A 20820-nucleotide genomic window follows, 5' to 3' on the forward strand; every position below is an offset into this window, starting at 1 on the left:
GATACGCGCAAGCGAGCTCTCCCGTTCAGGCTGCCCGCTACCCGCAGCCTTGCCCCGATAGGGCCGCTCTCGGCCCGCCTCCCTTCCCTCCCCTTCACCGGTGGAGACCGGTTTGGGCCGAAAAGAAGCCGCCCGCTCCCTCTGCGCCACGCGCGCCTGTTTCCCGGCAGCGCAGCGGGCCGAAAGCGAAGTGGCTTCAGCTGCAGCCCCGTTTAAAACAAACAAAATCGCCGAGCGGCTTCCTGATTGGCTGCACGGTCGGGTCAGATGGTGGTGCGTGTTTTCCACCTAGCAATTTCTCCTTTGACGTTTCGAATGGAAACAGAAGGGGAGGAGAGACAGTGGCTGGAGGAGGAGGAAAGGGAATGGTGATGGTGATGATGATGATGGGGGGGGGCAGTGCAGAGCGATCTCCTTCTAAAGCTCTTTTTCTCCTCCTCCTCCCCTTCACTGAAGCATGGTGTGGCCCAAACCAACAGGAGGAGGACATCTGCAGGGAACGGTCGGGGAGGAACGGAAGGGGAGTAACTTTTTGCGCCTGTGGGGACGCGGGCAACGTGAAACCTCCTTGGCAGAGTGCCAGGGAGCTGAACCTGCTTACATTAGGCTCTGGAGAGAGGAGCTCCCCTCCCCCAGCCACCCTCCCTCTCCGCTCCCCCCCCCCCTCGCCACACGCTGCTCTTCTCCCCCGGATGCCAGCAGCCAGCCCAACCCCCGGGCGCCAAGGAGAGAATCCGCGTGCGCTCTCCCTTCCAACGGACCCCTCGCAGCTTCGCCCCTGGAGCAACGGGCCCGATGGGCACCCGCGTCAAATGCACCATCCGCTGCGCCAGGCCCAAGAAGCTGCCGCGTCTCCTCAAGCCCCTTCTGGTGAAGCTCATCCGAGATCTCCTGAGGAACCCGGGCAGGAGAAGGCCGCTCCACCATTCCTTGGTGCTGATCGTGCGGAAGAAGCCTTGCCAGCCCGCCGAGCCTGGAACCTCGGCCCGGAACAGGTAAGGGAATGGCGAAGCCCTTTTAGACGCATGTCTGCCTCTCTCTCTCCATCTCGCTCGCTCTCTCCCTCCCTCTCTCCCCCCCTCTCTCTGTTTGTGTGTTCTATCTATTCTATAGAACTCCTTTTCCTAGTGAACAAAAGCCAGGAAATTTCCATCGGCCAAGTCTCCCCTTTTTCCCCCAAGTGGTGAGCGCACTGTTAGAACTCCTGGAATCTGTTTGCCCTGGTTAGGTTTAGAACTGCGGACATCTTTAATTCGAAAGTAACTCCATCATGTCCCTGGTCTGGAGTCCTGAAAGGAGCAGATAGCTCATCCGTAATCGATCTGTCTTTTGTTGGAGGCTAATTATACCTTGAAATGCCCCTGAGTATGTATGTATGTATGTATATATGTATGTATGTATGTATGTGTAGAAAGAGATCTGGAGTATGCTTATTTGTGTGCTTTGTAAATGAGAGATTCCATGTGTTTTATGTATGGGGGGGCTCATTTCGGTGAAAGATGAGACTCGCAGGTAAAACAAACGGCGGAAAGGTAGATGAATGACATATATCTTTGTACATTAGAAGCAGAACAAATAACTGGTCGGCACATTCAACTGCATAGAAGGCTGCTTAAATGGGGACAAATCATTTTGAGAGAAGAATCTCACAAAAACACTCTTCACCACCAAACATTCATATCGAGAAATCCCCTTAGGGTTGTCTAAGGAGTGAAATGAGATTACAGATAATGTGCATAATATTTCAGTACAAAATGAAATAGATTGCATTAATAAAAAAATAGGCCTCGAAGATCCAGCCTGTTTCTTTGTTTTCTCTTCCTAGATTAGGTAGGCCTGTGCACATTAAAGCAGCACTGCACGTTCTGAAATTGTCGGTAGTTGTGGACCACGACATTTAGTCTCTTGCGATAACCACAATCGTTTATATTCTAGGGGGCTTTTTGTAAACTTAGTACTTATTATTTGGCTGTGAGGGCACAAAAGGGAGTTACTGAACTGTGCAAAGCTGAAAGTGTGTATGTTGCAACTGGTGTGTGTGGAGAAATCTTCTCCGAAATCCAGTATCTATCTTAATTACATTTTTGAGGTGCTCAGCTAGGAATAGATCTGAAAATGCCAACTTTTGCCACCCCCTTTTCTTAACTCTGTTCAGATTTGTTGCTATTAAGTACAATTGCATGTTTGTTTGTTTTCCAAAGAGCTCATTATATTGCATGTTGACTTTCACTTTACAAAACTCCTTATTGTACGAAAAATAAAAACTCAATACTGTCCAATGTGGGGGACACTATATAATATTAAAAATGGTTTTTTTAATGGGGCAATATTTATTCCCAATGACATCTGGGCATTAGCTGCGCGAATTAATTTCCTAGAAGAGAGCAAAACGTTATCCTCGCCTGGTGTGTGTGTGGGCTCCTTCAGAGCGTGGCCTCCTTCTGCGAAACAAAGAAACGTGCAATATTTTGAGGTTTATTTCGCCGGAAAGCCGATCTCCGAAATTAATTGCCGAAAGCATGAAATTCTGGGATCAAAATAGAAAGGCAAATTGGGAAATGCAGCGGATGGACAGACTCCTTGGAGTCTAATTGACAAGAGTTTAGCACTAACACAGGATATTTTGAAAGGGAGCTGTCACAGTTATTTTACACTGATCTTTTTTTTTGGTATTACTATTGTACAAATATTTCTAAGTTCAAATATGCACCATAGATATTCCTTGCGCAATAGGAAGATTTATAGATAGGAAGATTTATAGATAAAGGCAGATGCATTTTACAGTCTCGACCCGCGTTTTTGAAGCTGCACTCCTTTTGGGTAGTTTTTCAAGAACTTTCTTGAATTTCGTAAAGTAATGAATTCTCTATTCCACTTTAAATAAACTCTCTCGTGCTTTCACATTTTATTTTTTTAAAAAAATAGTTGTAATCATTACGATCGTTTGCAGAGAATCTCTGGGCAGTTTTTATGGGCCCGAGCCTGCCAAAAGTATATCATGTCGAGCAACACCCTTGGGGCGAGGACAAGGCAAGATTAAGCACTTTGGCCCAGTTTGAATATTAAAAAATAAAAGTAAAAATCAACAGGCACCTCCCACGGACTTCACTGTGCTAAAATTGCAAGCTAAAGAGCAAAGCGAAGAGGGAAATGGTTGAGCTAATAACTTGGAATAGCTGCATTGGTTCGTGGTTGTCTGGTTCGTCTTCTGGCAATTGCCGCTTTAGAACAGCAATGCGGGTGGTCTCTCTTCAACCCTCTCCCCTCTGCAAAATATTTTATTATAATGGAGAACCGTTATTTTCTCAACTCTGACTAGAATTAGAGGTCACCAAAGCAGCAAGTTTGCGGCACAATCCTAGGCGCATCTACTCAGAAGTAAGTGGTACTGAATTCATTCTGGTTTTCATGCGCGGATCATGCTACGAGGCGTTTATTGCACCCCACCCCTGTGTACGCCTACTCTGTACCCTATGCATGCAACCCTATACGTATTTACAGGGGAGTAAGCGCTGCTGAATGCCATAGGCCTTCCTTCCGATTAAGCACATAGGAGCGCAGTAAGCCTTTTAGAGTGCTGCGAGATTCTTCGCTGCAGTAGAGGAATTGGGTTTCCCCGTTGGAATCTACTGGATTCCTGTAACAGCTATGTCTCTTCTCAGAATTCCGACGATGGTAACCTCCTCAGAAAAAAGCTGGAATGCAAACCAGATGCGTTTGCATCCGCTGTAGCTCCGTGCACTCCGGTCAGACCAGATCTCTGCAGATTTAGGCCATCCTTAACGCCTCCCCCCCCCCAGGATCTTCGGATCCCGCCCAGTTTGCCTGCCTTACAACGCAATCCTGAGCGACGATCCCAGAGTGTTCAGTGAGAATTACTCCCTCGTAAGCCTGGGTTGGGCCTTTGCAGTCCTGAGAAGTAAGGCTGCAATCTTACTCCCACGTAAATAGGGTTAAAACTGCAGCCTTAGCTCACCCAGGAGTAAACCCGCTTTGACTTCAGTAGGACTTACTTCCGAGTAAACATACTTCTGAGCGCAGGACCGGGCTCCACACGCCTGCGTCCCGCAACAATTGAATCAACAGTATAGCTGCTGTTGATCAGCTGGAGCGGCTGGCCCGACGAGCCCTCCTAAGGGTTCCGATCCAAAGTGCGCGCCCAGAGCATCCCGTCACGGAGCGCAAGCGGCGCGTTCGGAGCAAACGCAGTGTCACCCCATTCACTTTTGTAGCGTGCTCTCTGGTGGGGAGGGGGCTCGAGGGGGTCTCGTTGCAGGTGGGAGAGAGGGCTGCGCGGCTCTCTTTGCCAGCCTCGGGAATCTGCCGGAATTTCGGAGAGCGGGGCCCAGCATTTGGGGTGTAGGGAGGCGAGGAGCGGGTCTGCACGCAGAAGGAGCCACAGGTAAAAGATACACGCCTGCGCGCATCCTTCTGGTCATTCCTCTCTAAGGCCTGTGAGAGGCGAGGGGCGGCGCGTGGCCTTGCAGGACGTATTCTGCAGGATCACGCGCACCCAGGGGACTTAGCAGTCCCCGCCTATCCCCAACCAATCATTCTATGACACCTGTATGGGGAGATGGGGAATTGTTTGGGGACACAGGCAACCGGCCCTGCCCCTGATTTTTTAGAGGGTTGTTCCTGTTAGCAGAGAAATTGAAAACAGGAACTTGGAGATTTCAGAAATGAAGTCGTTGCTGAACGAGGTAGGCGAGTAAGCTCCTGATAGAATGAACACCACTATCACATACTGTATGGGTATATATATATATATATATATACGAAAGCATATATATATATATATATATATATATATATATATATATACGAAAGCAAATATAGATATATATATATATATTCTTTAAAAAGGAAGTTGCGCAATCCTCTCTTGCAAGCAAGATGTCCTCCCTCCTTGCCTTCAGGAGGATCAAAATGGAGCACAGCTCTTCTTTTATTAGAATTGTTTTAATATGAAAAACAAAAGCAAGGTTTTCGAGAGTGGGCCTGGAACAAATCTTGGGACAGTAAACTATGAAAAGGCAGGAAAGGGTCCCTTCTTAAACGTAGAGAGAGTGGATTTTAATTAATTAATTTACTTATTTACTCCTAGAATGCATTAAGCTGCTTGTAGCGGTGTGCCTCAGTTTCCCCGTCTGTCAATGGCGAGAGAGGAAGAGGCCGTGTTTCAACGGCGCCTGCGTGAGCTTAAGGAGATGGTCAGCGAAGCCGCCTTTGTCTCGGACTCTGCAATCCCCTCATACACTGAAAAGCAAAGGCTGCTGGTTTTACTCTCAAGCGAAGGTGGCAGAGAATTTTATTGTTGTGAAATTCTTCCCTCTCTGGCTCCCTTTCTCCAGAGTAGTCTCGATAAGGTGAATCGCGTTAGCTGTGGGATTCATAGAAGGAAGATCAGGTCTAGGGAAATCAAATGAGCCTCCGCCTTGCCACCCAATGAATGGCAAAGAAGAGGGGCGGCCCTCGCCCCTCAAAGGAGCTCCTTCCAACACACACACACACGGCGCGCATCGCCAAGTGTGGCTGGGATTGACACCCTCCTTGAAACCCCGGAGATCTGCTGCCAGTCAGTGTTGGGCAATACTGACCTATAAATTGACCAGTGGCCTGACTCTGTATGAGGCAGTTTCTGCGTTCCCAGGTGTCTATCCTCTCTAATTTAAAGCGCAATCCAGCACAGATGGGTAGGTCAGTGATCACTGTCCCCTGTGCCCTGACTCTTTACACCCTGATCCAAACCGACACGAGCAGGGCGCTGGGCGACCTGGCTGCGAATGAAGGGCATTTTAAACTAGTGCCGTTCACTGCGGAGCGAACGCGGCCTGGATCCGGCTCTCAGAGTCTTTGCGTTCGCTCTGGTCCCAGCAGCCCCGTTGATTTCAATAGGGCCCGTTCCTATGACCGGCGTGCAGACGGCAGATAAACTCTGCCATCGAAGAAGCTTGACGCGCCAGGATCTCTCTATCTCTACAGTCGCTTTAAACACCATTTTTGTAGGCCCGGAAAGCCTAAACACTTGGCACGAGTGTTCTTTGGGTGTTCATCCCATTTAATAATAATGATAATGATAATAAATTGATGGCAAGGTGGGGGGGGACTCAAAGTCACCGTCTTTCCCCCCTCCCCTGAAGATAACATTTCTCTCTTTATTACAAATCGCATGCTCTTCCTTAAATTTATATACTGTTTTATAATAAAAAGCTCTCAGAATATTCCACAATTAAAAAGACTTAATGAAATAAAAATATAAAACATCAAATAATCAAACAGCATTTAGAAAGCAGGAAGTAAATAAAGAACAGTTTGTTTTAAAACATTTCAACAGAGCCTCCACTGTCTTTAGCGCTCCTGTTGAACTTGACCAGGCTTAACGCGTTTGGGGCCCCTGGCAATTGACAAGACGGACCATTCTGAATGAAGGCACTTCGGTTGTTTCACATGGGATGCTCGAAGACTCTTCCTTTCCTCTCTCCCAAACCAAGGCTGTATAGGGAAGCGCTTGTTTTCGCTTTCGTTTTCTTTTTTTCCATTTTAATTTTAAGCTCTCAAACTTATTCGGCTTGAAAGAGGCCTACTGCTTCAACTCAAACTTTTCTCTCCAGGGAGGCCTAGGAGCTAAACTACATATCGCACCGCATCCCGGGAGCGCCGCGCTCGTTCCCACAACCCCTTTTTGGAATTCGCTGCCAGGCGATGCTGGGATGGCGGTTGGGTTAGAGGAGACGGACTGAGACTGGAAAGGCGCGAATTCGTAGGAGACGGGCCTCTTGGCCATGTTTATCTCAATGGCTCCGTTTAAAGAGTTCAAAGGCTGCCGGGCTGCCAGGGGTTGGGACACGCAAGTGGCAAAGGGTGGATCTTCTTCTTCTTTAGCAATCCCTCGTAGACGAGTAAGATTGTCTTCCATGAACACGGTTTTAACAGAGTGTCCATAGGTGACTGTGGAGGCCAGTTCTGGATCCACACCTCCTTCTACAATGGGACATTGGTTTCCAGGCGGGAGTTGATCCCGGTGAGGATTTGCCAAGCATGCCTTCCTCTTAGCACATTTCTCCCTTCCGTCCTGAGTTTCAGTATCTTCAAAGTCCATGACACCTTTGGCTATTCTCCAATTGGAGCGTTGGTAGACCTATGTTTCCCAATTGTTGGTGTTTATACTACTTTTTTTTTTTTAAATGCCTTTTGTTGACCACCAGCATTACGCTTTCCATTTTTAAGTTTGGAATAGAGTAGTTGCTTTGGAAGATGATAATCAGGCATCCGAACAACATGACCAGTCGAACGAAGTTGATGTTGAAGAATCATTGCTTCGACACTGGTGATCTTTGCTTCTTCCACTACACTGACATTAGTTCTAAAGGGTGACTATCGCTTCCCTGACCTGTTGTTGTTTAGTCGTTTAGTCATATCCGACTCTTCGTGACCCCATGGACCAGAGCACGCCAGGCACTCCTATCGTCCACTGCCTCCCGCAGCTTGGTCAAACTCATGTTGGTCTGTTCCAGAACACTGTCCAACCATCTCGTCCTCTGTTGTCCCCTTCTCCTTGTGACCTCCATCTTTCCCAGCATCAGGGTCTTTTCCAGGGAGTCTTCTCATGAGATCGCCAAAGTCTTGGAGCTTCAGCTTCGGGGGTCTGTCCTTTCAGTGAGCCTCCCTGACGTATTTGTGGGTTATTCGCTGTCGGAAGCGGATGCCTCTTACTTTAGAGACGCTAGCAGCTCTTCATATATAATTCTCCTTCCATTTATTGATTGGTTTTTGCTTACTACAACTGCTGACGAAAGTGGGAGCCTCCTCGAAATTCTGAAATATGAAGTGCACCTCGTGTTCAGTGTGCCAGCTAGCCAGCCAGCCAGCCCTGCCCTTTTCTAAGGCACGCCATTCCGCCCCCTGATCCAGCCATCCTTTTTGCCTTCCCTCGCCCGCCCTTTAAGAAGCGGGAGGCATGCAGTGGCCAATGAGCGTGCGCTTTCTTCCTCGGCGGAGATTCCGCTTGAGGGTCTCCCCCCCCCCCAGTCAAAATATTATTTGATTGTTTGTAGCTGTACAAATTTTTGGGCTCCCCCACGCTTGTTGCTTCCTGTGTCGTGTGTCTGGATGGTGCCCTTTTGGCTAGCTGGGAGAACCTGCCTGTTCTTCGTATGCAGGTATGGGCGTTGCCAGGCTTTATCTTGGGGTAGATGGAGGAGACCCCTTCATGGATCACTGATCCATGATCCCCTTCATGGATCCCCTTCATGGATCACTGCCTTGGCGTGGCGAAGGGGCTTCAATAACTCAGAGAAGCTATGAGCTATGCTGTGCAGGGCCACCCAAGACGGACAGGTCATAGCCGAAAGTTTAGACTAAATGTGATCCACCTGGAGAAGGAAGCGGCAAACCACTCCAGTATTTTGCCAAGAAAACTCCATGGACATAAAAAAGGAGAAGCTTTGAGAAAAAAGTGAGAGTTTCCAAGGCATGTTCTGGTTCATAGGGTCATGGAGAGTCGAACACGACTAAGACGACTAAACAATAACAACAGGTGGAGCAGAAACTCAGTTAAGTATTTTTTATTGATTTTCTTGATTTACTTGCACCCCTCGGCTACGCCAAGTATGTTGGGTGATAAAGATCATCATATTCTGCCCACTTCCTCTGGGGAGCTGAAGAGACCTTTCAGGCCTCTCTCATTGGCAGATGAGCGGTTCAATTGCCTCAGGAAATTCCCCAGTAACTGTCGCTGCTTGAGGGTCCCGTCTCAGCTTTAACCATAGAAACCAATAAAATATTTGAGGAGGCCGGCCCACCCCTCTTGTTAATGGGCATTCCCATTCAAATAGTTTCCTTGTGCCATGTGATTGATTATGTGGGGCGCTGCTTACCCGCCCCCGCCCCCGCCCCAATATTTTATTGAAGTTAGCACCCCTGACTATAACTCTGCATTAGTGTGGGGGTGTGGCTGGGGGGTGCGAGCGAGGGGGGTACTTTTTTCTTTTTTGCTTACTGTTGAAGCGCCCATCTTAAGAACCAAGGTGAAGCGGTTTGAGTTACCAGAAAAGGCAATTGAGAGGTGTCATGGGAGAAGTTTTATGGAGTTCAACGTGGCATGGAGAAAGGGAAAAGAGGAAGGTCCCCCCCCCCCTGTCTCCTGGACATCAGAACTCGTGGACATGCAATGAAGCTGAATTTTGAGCGGTTCGGGGCTCGTACAGCGCGCGGTCTGACTAGGGAACTGGCTCCCGCAGGAGGCCGTGAGATCGCCACCAACTTGAATGGCTTTCAAAGATGATTGGGCAAGCCTAGGGAGGAGAGAGCGATGGGCGGCCAGCTGCCGCGATGGCTCGGCTCTGCCTCCATCGTCAGAAGCAGCAAAGCTTCAGAAGACCAGTTGTTGGAAAACACAAGAGAGCAGAGGGCTCTGGTGCTCAAACCTGCTGGAGGGTTTCTCATTGGCTGGTCAATGGCGGGGGTTGGACATTGGTCTGATCTAGCCGGCTCTTATGGTGTGTGTGTGTGTGTGTGTGTGTGTGTGTGTGTTTGTGTTTGTAAGCTACAAGAACAATGGTACTTCGGGTTAAGAACTTAATTCGTTCTGGAGGTCCATTCTTAACCTGAAACTGTTCTTAACCTGAGATACCACTTTAGCTAAAGGGGCCTCCCTCTGCCGCCGCGCGATTTCTGTTCTCATCCTGAAGCAAAGTTCTTAACCTGGGGTACTATTTCTAGGTTAGCGGAGTCTGTAACTTAAAGCGTCTGTAACCTGAAGCGTCTGTATCCCAAGGTACCACTGTATCCCTTGGATAACCCAAGCCACAGGTCCAATGACATGGGCGTAGCCAGGATTTATTTTAAGGGAACAGGCTTTATGTTGTGGGGTGGGGCAGAACCGAGTTATCTACGATGCAATCGGTCAGTGAGTATTTTTATTTACTTACTTGATTGGGGGGGGGCAGCTGGCCCCTGCCCTCCCCCCTTATGCCCAAGACCTGTGATCCGCCTGGCAATGGATGCGACCCTCCTCCTCTCCTCTCACCCTCCTCTCGACGTGGGGAACCCCTGCAAAGTCCTGAATGATTCCGCCTTCGAGGCTGCAGCAGGAGGGTGGGAGCTGTCCGGACGCCGCAGGAGAGCACGATTTCGAAAGGTATTTTCTACTCTTAATATAGGCCTACTTGGAAAAAAGCTACAGGATCCTTCTGTCACAACAACACACTACACAGTTCTCTTGCAGACACACCAGTGTGGGACAAGCCAAGTTTGGGAATTACTGATTTAAGAGTATTAACAAAACGCGTGAACGCCACATTAGCCCGAAAACGAACTCTAGATTCTTTTCCACAGAAGATTTTTGCTACTGAAGGATGGTGGCAACGTATTTCTAATGCAACCTTTTGATCAAAGAATGCTAAATTAACGAGGACAAATCGTATTTTTTTTGCTGTTGGCTAAGAACTTTGCAAGTTTACTTTGGGTGTACCAAATATGTGTGACAGAGTAGATAATTCATTTTACTTCGGGACAGTTTTGAGAAACTGCATAGTTTATAATTCATCACCTCCCTGCTCTTTCCCCCCTCGCCCAATTCCCAGAAATGTTCGCAAAGCAAAAATTTTAATACTTAGGAGCTTTTCAGAGGTTAAAAAGTGCGATTCCTTCTATCACGCTTGAAATTTGTGTGTGAATTCACAGAACCAGAGAAGTGTAAGATTTGAAAGGACTCTGAGGGTCATATAACCCAACTATCTGAAATGCAGAGAGCCGTCCAACCCCTGTTTAAAAACAATCCGATGAAGGAGAGTCCACCACCTTCGGAGGAAGTCCGTTCCCCTGTCCAACAGCCCTTACTGTCAAAAGGTTCTTCCAGATGTATAGGTAGAATTGTTGTTGTTTAGTCGTTTAGTCGTGTCCGACTCTTCGTAACCCCATGGACCAGAGCACGCCAGGCACTCCTGTCTTCCACTGCCTCCCGCAGTTTAGTCAAACTCATGCTGGTAGCTTCGAGAACACTGTCCAACCATCTCGTCCTCTGTCGTCCCCTTCTCCTTGTGCCCTCCATCTTTCCCAGCATCAGGGTCTTTTCCAGGGAGCCTTCTCTTCTCATGAGGTGGCCAAAGTCTTGGAGCTCAGCTTCAGGATCTGTCCTTCCAGTGAGCACTCAGGGCTGATTTCCTTCAGAATGGATAGGTTTGATCTTCTCGCAGTCCATGGGATTCTCAAGAGTCTCCTCCAGCACCAGAATTCTAAAGCATCAATTCTTCGGCGATCAGCCTTCTTTATGGTCCAGCTCTCACTTCCATACATCATCACTGGGAAAACCATAGCTTTAACTATACGGACCTTTGTCGGCAAGGTGATGTCTCTGCTTTTTAAGATGCTGTCTAGGTTTGTCATTGCTTTTTTTCCCCAAAAGCAGGCGTCTTTTAATTTCGTCACCAAATTAAAATTAGCTAGAATTACCTTTATTGTAATTTGAATCCATTGCTACCCACCTGAGCAGCAGAAAACAAACTTTCTCCATCATTCACGATCTGACAGCCCTTCAGGTATTTGGAGATGGTTATCATATCACCCCTCAAAACGCTCCGAGGTGTTTTATGGAAAGCAATCCAAAATATGGGATTAAATAACTAAACACAAACAAAACTTTGGAATCCCCCCTCCAGCCTAAAGCTAAACAACGAAAAAGTCAGGCAATCAGATTTATTTTGGCAAAAATGCAAAAGGGTATTGAGGTACATTTCACCCTAATCGGTCCCTAGCACACGGGACCACATGTTGGGCGATGAAATCTTGTCTCATCCCTTGGGCTCCTGAAGCAAAGCCTGTGCTGTCCCCGTTCGTCAGCAAATCCCTCTGCTTTCCCTCTGCTCTTCAAGAAAGGAGCTCCAGCGAGTCCACCCTGCTCACTGATGTCACAGCGCGATTTTATACACCTCTACTCAGAACTAAGCTCCACTGAGTTCAATGGGGCTTACTCCCAGGTAAGTGCGCATAGCATTCAGCCTAAGGAAGTTGCTTTGAAATCACTCAGCGTGTGGAGAAGCCTGGAGATGCATTTACCACAAGGAGAGACATTTAACAAAGACAAAGAGAAAACACTAGGGAAAGCCACTGAGAACTTGGGGACTTCTGATTCATTTTGTGGACCCTAATAATGGAGCTCTCTAGCAGTCGCCCTTGGTCTTTGCCCCATTTTATCCGCAAAAAAACCTGCGGGGTAGGCTAGGGTGAAAAGCAGCGGTCAAGTGGAACACACAAATACACATTAGTAGCAGTAGTCATTCTATCCTGTCGTTCTCCGAAGCTGGGATTCAACGTGGTTTCGTGGAGTGGCGTCTTTTCCTCAACCTAGAAGCTCTCCACGCCCCCAGCCGTCAAGGAAAGGAGGGAGGAAAGTAAATGGGGGCGCAGTGTGGAAAGGGTAGGGAGAGATTTAGAGAGAGGGGATAGGCACGCTCCTGGAGAGAGAGAAAAGACAGTCCCGTTGAGCTCCATGGAAACCTGAGCGGCCACCATCTGTGCGCATCAGGGCTTGGGTCCTGGGACATTGTTGCAGGCTGAAGTCCCCAGGATGAGGGACGGCGCCCTTCCAGATTTGTCTGGACTCATCCAGCACGACCAAGGGACTGGGGAGGGGGGCGGTACACCTTCAGGGTCAAAGGCTGCCCATCCTCGGCCTGCTAAGCAAGTTTACTTCGGAGTAAATATCGCCGAGTTCAGTTCAGGCGCCTTCTATGGCTCTTAGGCCGTTGCCTTGCGTCTGGTTGATTTGAAAGCAAATCTCGCTGCCTGCTTCCGTGAGATTTCCTCCATCATCGCGCATAGAACTATATATAGGATGTTCTTTTTCTGAGGTTCTCAGTTCTATGCATGGTGCTATTATTATTTAGATTCACCCAGAACTCCCCCAGGGTAGTAAACTATAATCCTTTAGTATAGAAGAAATCATTTAAACATAAAATCATTATAAGGGGGAGAGAAACTGACGGCAAAGGAATATGGCTCTTTATATGAGCTGCATAACCTGTATATGATCTGAGATCATAAAGCAAGCATAAAGATTTAGGCCGCTGCTTCATATTGAGAGAGCTCTCCGGGGCAAGGACTCCCAGTTCTAAGACTTGGGTCCAAGTGCATGAGACTATAAGATGTCTTGTGTCTAAAATGGCTTTGCTATACCAATGAGCAGCTAGAAGCAGGCTCAACTCTTCTGGGGGGAGGAAGAGGAAGGGAGTAGGGGAGAATCCGACTTTCATTCATAACTTGATCTCTACCCCTTGCACCTCTATCTATCTATCATCTATCTATCTATCTATCTATCTATCTATCTATCTATCTATCTAATCTATCATCTATCTATCTATCTATCTATCTATCTATATCTATCTATATCTATCTATCTATCTATCTATCTATCTATCTATCTATCATCTATCATCTATCATCTATCATCTATCATCTATCTATCATCTATATCTATCTATCTATATCTATCTATCTATCTATCTATCTATCTATCTATCTATCATCTATCTATCTATCTATCTATCTATCTATCTATCATCTATCTATCTATCTATCTATCTATCTATCTATCTATCTATCTCTATCTATCATCTATCTATCTATCTTTCTATCTATCTATCTATCTATCTATCTATCATCTATCTATCTATCTATCATCTATATCTATCTATCTATCTATCTATCTATCTATCTATCTATCTATCTATCTATCTATCTATCTATCTATCTATCATCTATCTATCTAGCTATCTAGCTATCTAGCTATCTAGCTATCTAGCTATCTAGCTATCTATCATCTATATCTATCTATCTATCTATCTATCTATCTATCTATCTATCTATCATCTATCTATCTATCTATCTATCTATCTATATCTATCTATATCTATCTATATCTATCTATCTATCTATCTATCTATCTATCATCTATCTATCTATCTATCTATCATCTATCTATCTACATCTATCATCTATCTATATCTAGCATCTATCTCTATCTATCTATCTATCTATCTATCTAATCTATCATCTATCTATCATCTATCTATCTATCATCTATCTATCTATCATCTATCTATCTATCTATCTATCTATCTATCTATCATCTATCTAATCTATCTATCATCTATCTATCATCTATCATGTCTATCTCATCTATCATCTACATTGTGCAATTCTTTTTTAAAATTATATTTTATTAAATTTTCAAAAGTTTAACATATGATCCTCTTGTTAGCTCAGTTAAAGTGCGGTGCTGATGACGTCAAGTTTGCAGGTTCGATCCCCGTATGGGACAGCTGCATATTCCAGCCTTGCAGAGGGTTGGACTAGATGATCCTCAGGGTCCCTTCCTACTCCACAAATCTATGATATACACTCCAATCCATAATAATTTTTCTTTCTGTTTCGTGGACTTCCCACCCCGTTTCCCGTGGTGTTTTCTTTTCTATCTCTTATAGCATGACAACAATACTTTAATCTCTAATTCCTTCTGCTGCTCATAGTTCAAATCCTGCTCGCGAGTCCATCCATACAGCCATTCCGCAGTTTCTTTACGGTCTGGAAGGGTTGCAGAAGGAGTGAGATGCCCTGTTCAGGGAGAATTAGGTATTTGCAAGTGAAAGAGCTCTGGGCAGAGAAAGGCCACGTGCGCTTTTCGAGCTAATCTCATCTAAGTCAACCCATATCCACAAAGCATTCCCCCTCGCCCCAATGCATCTAGGCATCTAGAGACAGCAATCTAGGCGCGGCAATGCAAGGAGACTTTAAAAAAGGCCCCCTCACTGCAGCTTGCCACTATAGTAAATCTAACGGTCCGAACGCACATGTAACCTGTAACATTTAAGCTCAGGCTCGACGACCCAGTAACTCTCTCTGCAAAAAAACAGCTTGGCAATGCCGCGGCGCCCGCCTCCCCCTTGCGCCCTCGAGCAGGCTTGGTGCGGGCCAAGCAGGGCCAAGAGCCCCGCCCCCTCTCGCTGAAAGTGCGCCTGTCATTTGCCGTCCGGGGCGGGGCGGGCGCTGGCTATAGTTCCTGCACCCAATTGGATCTGCAGTGCGCGCACGCAGCCGCGCGCGATCGAGGTGGGACCGCATCGCGTCGGCCTGCCTCGTGGACACGCGTGGCGCACTCGGAATGGGGACGCAGCAAGCCAACGCGCTCACTCGCGCGGCCGCCGAAGGGAACTTGGCACAAGCGCGCAGGCTGCTGGATGCGGGAGCGGACCCCAATGGCCTGAACTGCTTCGGCAGGAGTCCGATCCAGGTAGTGGTCAGGGCGGAACGGGCTGCCTGTTTGACAATAAAAAGGAAAAAAAAGCGCTCAAACCGCGGCTTTCCGTCCTAAGTGCGGGCACGCATCTGGTGCGCAAAAGCGGGCTTGGAAAGGTTGCAATGGAACCCCGGGGGATGGGTCGGTAATAGGAGAGCGAGAGAATCGGGGGGGGGGAGGGGAAATCTGTGAGCTTACCTCTGCTGCTGTAAAGAAAGATTTTGGAGAACAGGACAAATAAACTTTCTTTGTCGTTGTCAAGGGGACAGATTTAGGAAATTGCCCATAAAAGGATTTCTCTTCTCTTTCGCACCATTTTTCTCCGTCAACAGCAGGGTTTGCACTAGCGCATGCACGCACACTCCTATAACATTTCTGAGTAGCCTAGCTCTGCTAAGCACCTTCTGAAATATATTTCCGCTTCAAGGGATACCTCATTTTCAAAGTTATATATCCACTTTCGTTTCTGGCGAGAGATATCCCCTCCTCCTCCTCAACGAATCCCCATATTAAATAGCAATTATCATCTTCTCTTAAGGAGCCGTTTAGGACGTGCGCTTTCTCTAACTTACATTGGTCTTCAGCACGTGGCTTTCCGGGGGAAGGCACGTACCCAGGAAATAAATAGAATTTCTTAACTGCCGGCGTGAATGGAGCGTCAAACTCCGGTCGCAAAAGTGAGGCGATCGCGCCTTTGAGCAATTCGGGTTGCTTCGGAGCCGTCCTGACGGACCTCCATTTTAATCTGCATTATTCTACATCACAACAAAATGCTCTTGCCCACCTTCCAAAATGGCTGGCTTCTCTGTGGATGGCGACTGTTAGAAACACCCAGGAATTTGTGTGAAACCTATTTTTTGCAAAGCTGATTTCTGTATTAATTTGTTGGAGGAGGAACAGACACTTTTGCAAAAATAAAATTAAAGGGTGGGGAGCCTCTGAGGCGCAAGACTCCCCGCGAGGTTTAAGCACTGGAGAAAAGTATGTGTTATATTTTCTTTATAATAATAATCAGAAACCGGAAATGCTCCTAAGAAACATTATAACCAGAGGGGGGAAGGGGGTGTCTAGCTCTCGATCAACGCTTTGTGTAGAAGAGCTGATTCTTAGGCTGCACTTAGCTGTGCGCACTTAGCTGGAAGCAGGACCCTACTGAATTCGGTAGCACTTGCTTCTGAGTAGACTTGGATAGCCATGCGCTATGAATGATCTTTTTCTTGATTCTGTTTTGTTTTTGTTTTTGTTTTTTTTAAAAAAAGACACCTTTAACAACGCGAGTCCGTAGCTGGGTGTCAGCCCTATTGAATTTAATGATACTTACTCGTGTGTAGGACAGCGCAGGTCAAATTAGATGGAACTCAAGTATTTCTGAGAAGATATGGCTAGGCTTGGGCAGGGCTGTAAATTATTTACCGATTTTTATTTTCATTTTTGCTCCCAACCCTTTTTGGAATTATATAGCTACCGGCGTTGCCAAAGGCATCCCACAACTGTTTTCCGTCTTTCAAATCTGATAAATGTTCGACCATATAGTCCCATCAGCATGTGTCTCAGTATGGAGAAAAGGTGTCCCTCTGTGGTACAGCACAATATTTGCGTGGCGGGGTTGACTGTCCTGGAGAGATCCCCTGCCTCAAATCCTGGAGAGCCGACTCCAAATACACTGCGATCTGCTCACAGTACAGTGGTACCTCGGGTTACATACGCTTCAGGTTACATATGCTTCAGGTTACAGACTCCGCTAACCCAGAAATAGTGCTTCAGGTTAAGAACTTTGCTTCAGGATGAGAAGAGAAATCGTGCTCCGGCGGCGCAGCGGCAGCAGGAGGCTCCATTAGCTAAAATGGTGCTTCAGGTTAAGAACAGTTTCAGGTTAAGTAAGGACCTCCGGAACGAATTAAGTACTTAACCCGAGGTACCACTGTGTAAAAAACCTGACAGTGGACCAAAGTTGTTGAGCTTTTGTTAGGAAGCCCAAGGGTCCCCCTTTTTTATTGGGGGGGGGGAGATCACTCAGGGGCCAAAGATCTACCAGGATCTACGGCTAGATCACGATCATGCCTGGTCAGTGTAAAGAAAGGCTTCGCTAGATGGACCAGAGGTTTGACGGAGGATGGAACAGGGCCCAGGAACGTTCCCAGCAGTGAGTAAGACCACCATCCTCCGTTTCCTTCTCAAAAGAGCGACCCTTGCAAGGCAAACTGCTTCCCCGCTCCTCATCACAATCCATCTGAATTCAATTGTGGTTTTCAGTTCGATTCCTTTGCGAGGAGGGTGTGAAACGGAGACTTGACATAAATCAACTCAATAAATCTACTCAATCTAACGTTGAGATTCTCGCGTTAATAAAGTCCCACTGACTGAAACCACTCTTAAGTCAATTATTTCGTATTATAACTTTTTTTAAAAAACGTGTTACTTATTTAGAAGTACAGTGGTACCTCGGGTTACATACGCTTCAGGTTACAGACTCCGCTAACCCAGAAATGGTGCTTCAGGTTAAGAACTTTGCTTCAGGATGAGAAGAGAAATCGTGCTCCGGCGGCGCGGCGGCAGCAGGAGGCCCCATTAGCTAAAGTGGTGCTTCAGGTTAAGAACAGTTTCAGGTTAAGTACGGACCTCCGGAACGAATTAAGTACTTAACCCGAGGTACCACTGTACGGGGAAAGAGTCGGCAGGAGCTGCTCTACAGCTGAGCGATCTTAAGCCTCCTCGGCTCCGACGGCAGTCGAATCGCCCATTGAGGTTTCCCGGATTGACAAAGCGGAGACAGCGGTGGATGGATGTTGTTTCTTGATTTCAGTTTGATTATCCAGTTAGCACAAGTGAGATACCAAAATTACTACCGTAAGCGACACGCGGTGCTTTCAGAATTATCAAATGGAACTGGGCAATTGTTCTTTTTGACAGTGCTCCAGGGCAGGATCCCTCTAAGGTTGCGCTAAGGTTTTCCGGAGCCGTAGCTGTCAACATTCCCCCTTTTTAAAGGGAAATTCCCTTTAAAAAGTTGACAGCTATGTCCTGAGCCTGTCCACTTCGAAGTAAGACTCGCTAGGTCTTCGCTCCCTCCTCCCCGAAATACCTATGCCAAAGATTCAGGTAGGTAGCCGTGTTGGTCTGACGCAGTAGAAATATATTTTTAAAAATATTTCAAAATGTCAACAGGTCTACCACACCTATTCCCACCACCCTTCTGAGTAATACCCCTCCCCACCCTCTCACTATATATAAAGGTCTGGTGACTTCTGTTTCCGTGTATCTGAAGAAGTGTGCATGCACACGAAAGCTCATACCAAGAACAAACTTACTTGGTCTTTAAGGTGCTACTGGACAATTTTATATATATATATATTTCTGTGCCAAAAGATTAGTGAAATTTAAGGTTGCAATCCTGCCCTTACAGACCTGGGAATAAGTCCCACTGAATTTAATAGGATCCTGAATAGACCTGATTAGGATTCTGCTGTAAATCTCATTGAACTAGTATACATTTGCCTGGGAGTAAACCCCTTTCTGCTTATTTGGAGAGTGGTTGTCTATTATTATTGTTGTTGTTGTTATTATTATTATTATTATTATTATTATTATTATTATTATTATTATTATTATTACTATTATTATTATACCACTCTTCATCTGTAGATCTCAGGGCAGTTCACAACATAAAATTACAATATTAAAAACCACAAAGTACACAATAAAAATAAGAACAAAACAAAACCAATAATCACCACAACCACAATTTACATTTACACCCCTACTTTCCTCAAAGGACCTCAAGGGTGGAGTACATCTCCCGGTGAGGTAGGTTAGGTTGTGAGGGTGTGACTGGCCAAAGGTCCCCCAGTGACCTTCATATGTATATATGTGTGTGTGTGTGTGTGTGTTCTAGCGTGACCCAAGAAAATCATGAAATAAAATCATACCCACACACACACATATATAAAAACATATATATATACCAGTGTATATATATGTATATATTATACATATACATATACAGTATACTGTACATATATAAAAACATATATATATATATATATATATAATATGTTTTTAGTAAATGGTTTTTTTGGGCCACAATAGAACATACAGAGTTTTTTGTTTTCAGAGACTGATTCAAACAAATCAGTCATATTCATAGTGAGACATTCCTGTTACAGGCAATATGAGCTTGAGGGAAAAGAGAAGAGGGGAGGAAAGGGGAAGGAATTAAAATTTCATTCCTGTACATAGTATATCAGGAAAGCTTTTGTGTCAGCATCACATAAACGCTTACTTTATTTATGGCAAGGTGATGTCTCTGCTTTTTAAGATGCTGTCTAGGTTTGTCATTGCTTTTCTGCCAAGAAGCAGGCGTCTTTTAATTTCGTGGCTGCTGTCACCATCTGCAGTGATCATGGAGCCCAAGAAAGTAAAATCTCTCACTGCCTCCTTTTCTTCCCCTTCCCGGTCATGGGGGTACCTCCTCCTCTTTAATTCAGAACACCGAAAATGGAATACGTAGAATCGGACCACGCAGCTAGTGCCAATCCTAGGCGGAGCGCGGCGCTGGCGCCGGACTGACGGCGCATCTCTTCTCCTTTGCCTTCCAGGTCATGAAGATGGGGGACCCGCGCGTGGCCGAGCTGCTGCTACGATGGGGAGCGGATCCCAACGTGCCCGATCCCTCCACCGGCTCCTGCCCCGCGCACGACGCGGCCCGGGAAGGCTTCCTGGACACGCTGCGCGTGCTGCGCTCAGGCGGAGCCCGACTCGACCTGCCCGACCGCAGAGGGCGCCTCCCGGTCGACGTGGCTGAAGAGAATGGGCAACGCCACGTCGTGCGTTATCTGGCCCAGCTGGCGATCGGGGAATCCTGGAGATAATCCAGCAACGATCTAATGCTATGGTCAATGCTGCTTATGCTTATGGTAGCACTTCTCCCTTGCATTATTTTGCATGGGTCTTCTTTGCCAAAAAATAAAGTTTTTTTTGCAGTAAGTTGCCTCTTCCTTCCTTCCTTCCTTCCTTCCTTCCTTCCTTCCTTCCTTCCTTCCTTCCTTCCTTCCTTCCTTCCTTCCTTCCTTTTTTCCTTCCTTTTTTCTTCCTTCCTTCCTTCCTTCCTTCCTTCCTTCCTTCCTTCCTTCCTTCCTTCCTTCCTTCCTTCCTTCCTTCCTTCCTTTTTTTATCAGCAACAGCCGAAGGAGAGGATTCCCCCCCTCTTTAAACGCTGCAAAATATATTTTCGGGGGGGGATCAGGCTCACGCTGTTCATTTGCTGTCCTTTGTGCCTGCAGTTGCGATGCAAGGCACACACATATAAAGAGTTTCAGTTAAGGGGCAGGAAAAAGGAGGAGTTTATAATACTTAAAATAACTCAGTTGGAATAAGACGTTTGTTCTCCACACCAAGCCTGACGCGGATTTGAATTGCAGAAAGTAGAGTTTGTAACATTGCAACCGCATAAGCATTCAGGGGCGAGCAAACTCCTATTGGCAGTCGAAGGGCCTTACTTGTGAGTAGGCATGTATAGGATCCAGCAA

At 46.5% G+C, this 20820-nt stretch overlaps 1 protein-coding gene across 2 annotated transcripts; it reads left to right on the forward strand.

Annotated features, from left to right (window-relative positions):
* Positions 1–398: 398 nt before the first annotated feature.
* On the forward strand, positions 399–20278 carry LOC309360126 (cyclin-dependent kinase 4 inhibitor B-like). 2 transcript variants are annotated; one of them, XM_081894726.1, is made up of 2 exons: positions 399–995; positions 19891–20278. In XM_081894726.1, exons 1-2 carry the CDS (start codon positions 693–695, stop codon positions 20161–20163), a joined length of 576 nt encoding a protein of 191 aa, XP_081750852.1. In that variant the 5' UTR covers positions 399–692; the 3' UTR covers positions 20164–20278. The 2 variants fall into 2 exon arrangements, with proteins under 2 accessions (XP_081750852.1, XP_081750853.1); XM_081894727.1 differs by lacking the exon at positions 399–995 and adding an exon at positions 15096–15289.
* The last annotated feature ends 542 nt before the right edge of the window (positions 20279–20820 follow it).

The sequence above is a fragment of the Podarcis melisellensis genome, assembly GCF_964234715.1.
Source record: "Podarcis melisellensis genome assembly, chromosome: 17".
NCBI classification, from domain to species: domain Eukaryota; kingdom Metazoa; phylum Chordata; class Lepidosauria; order Squamata; family Lacertidae; genus Podarcis; species Podarcis melisellensis.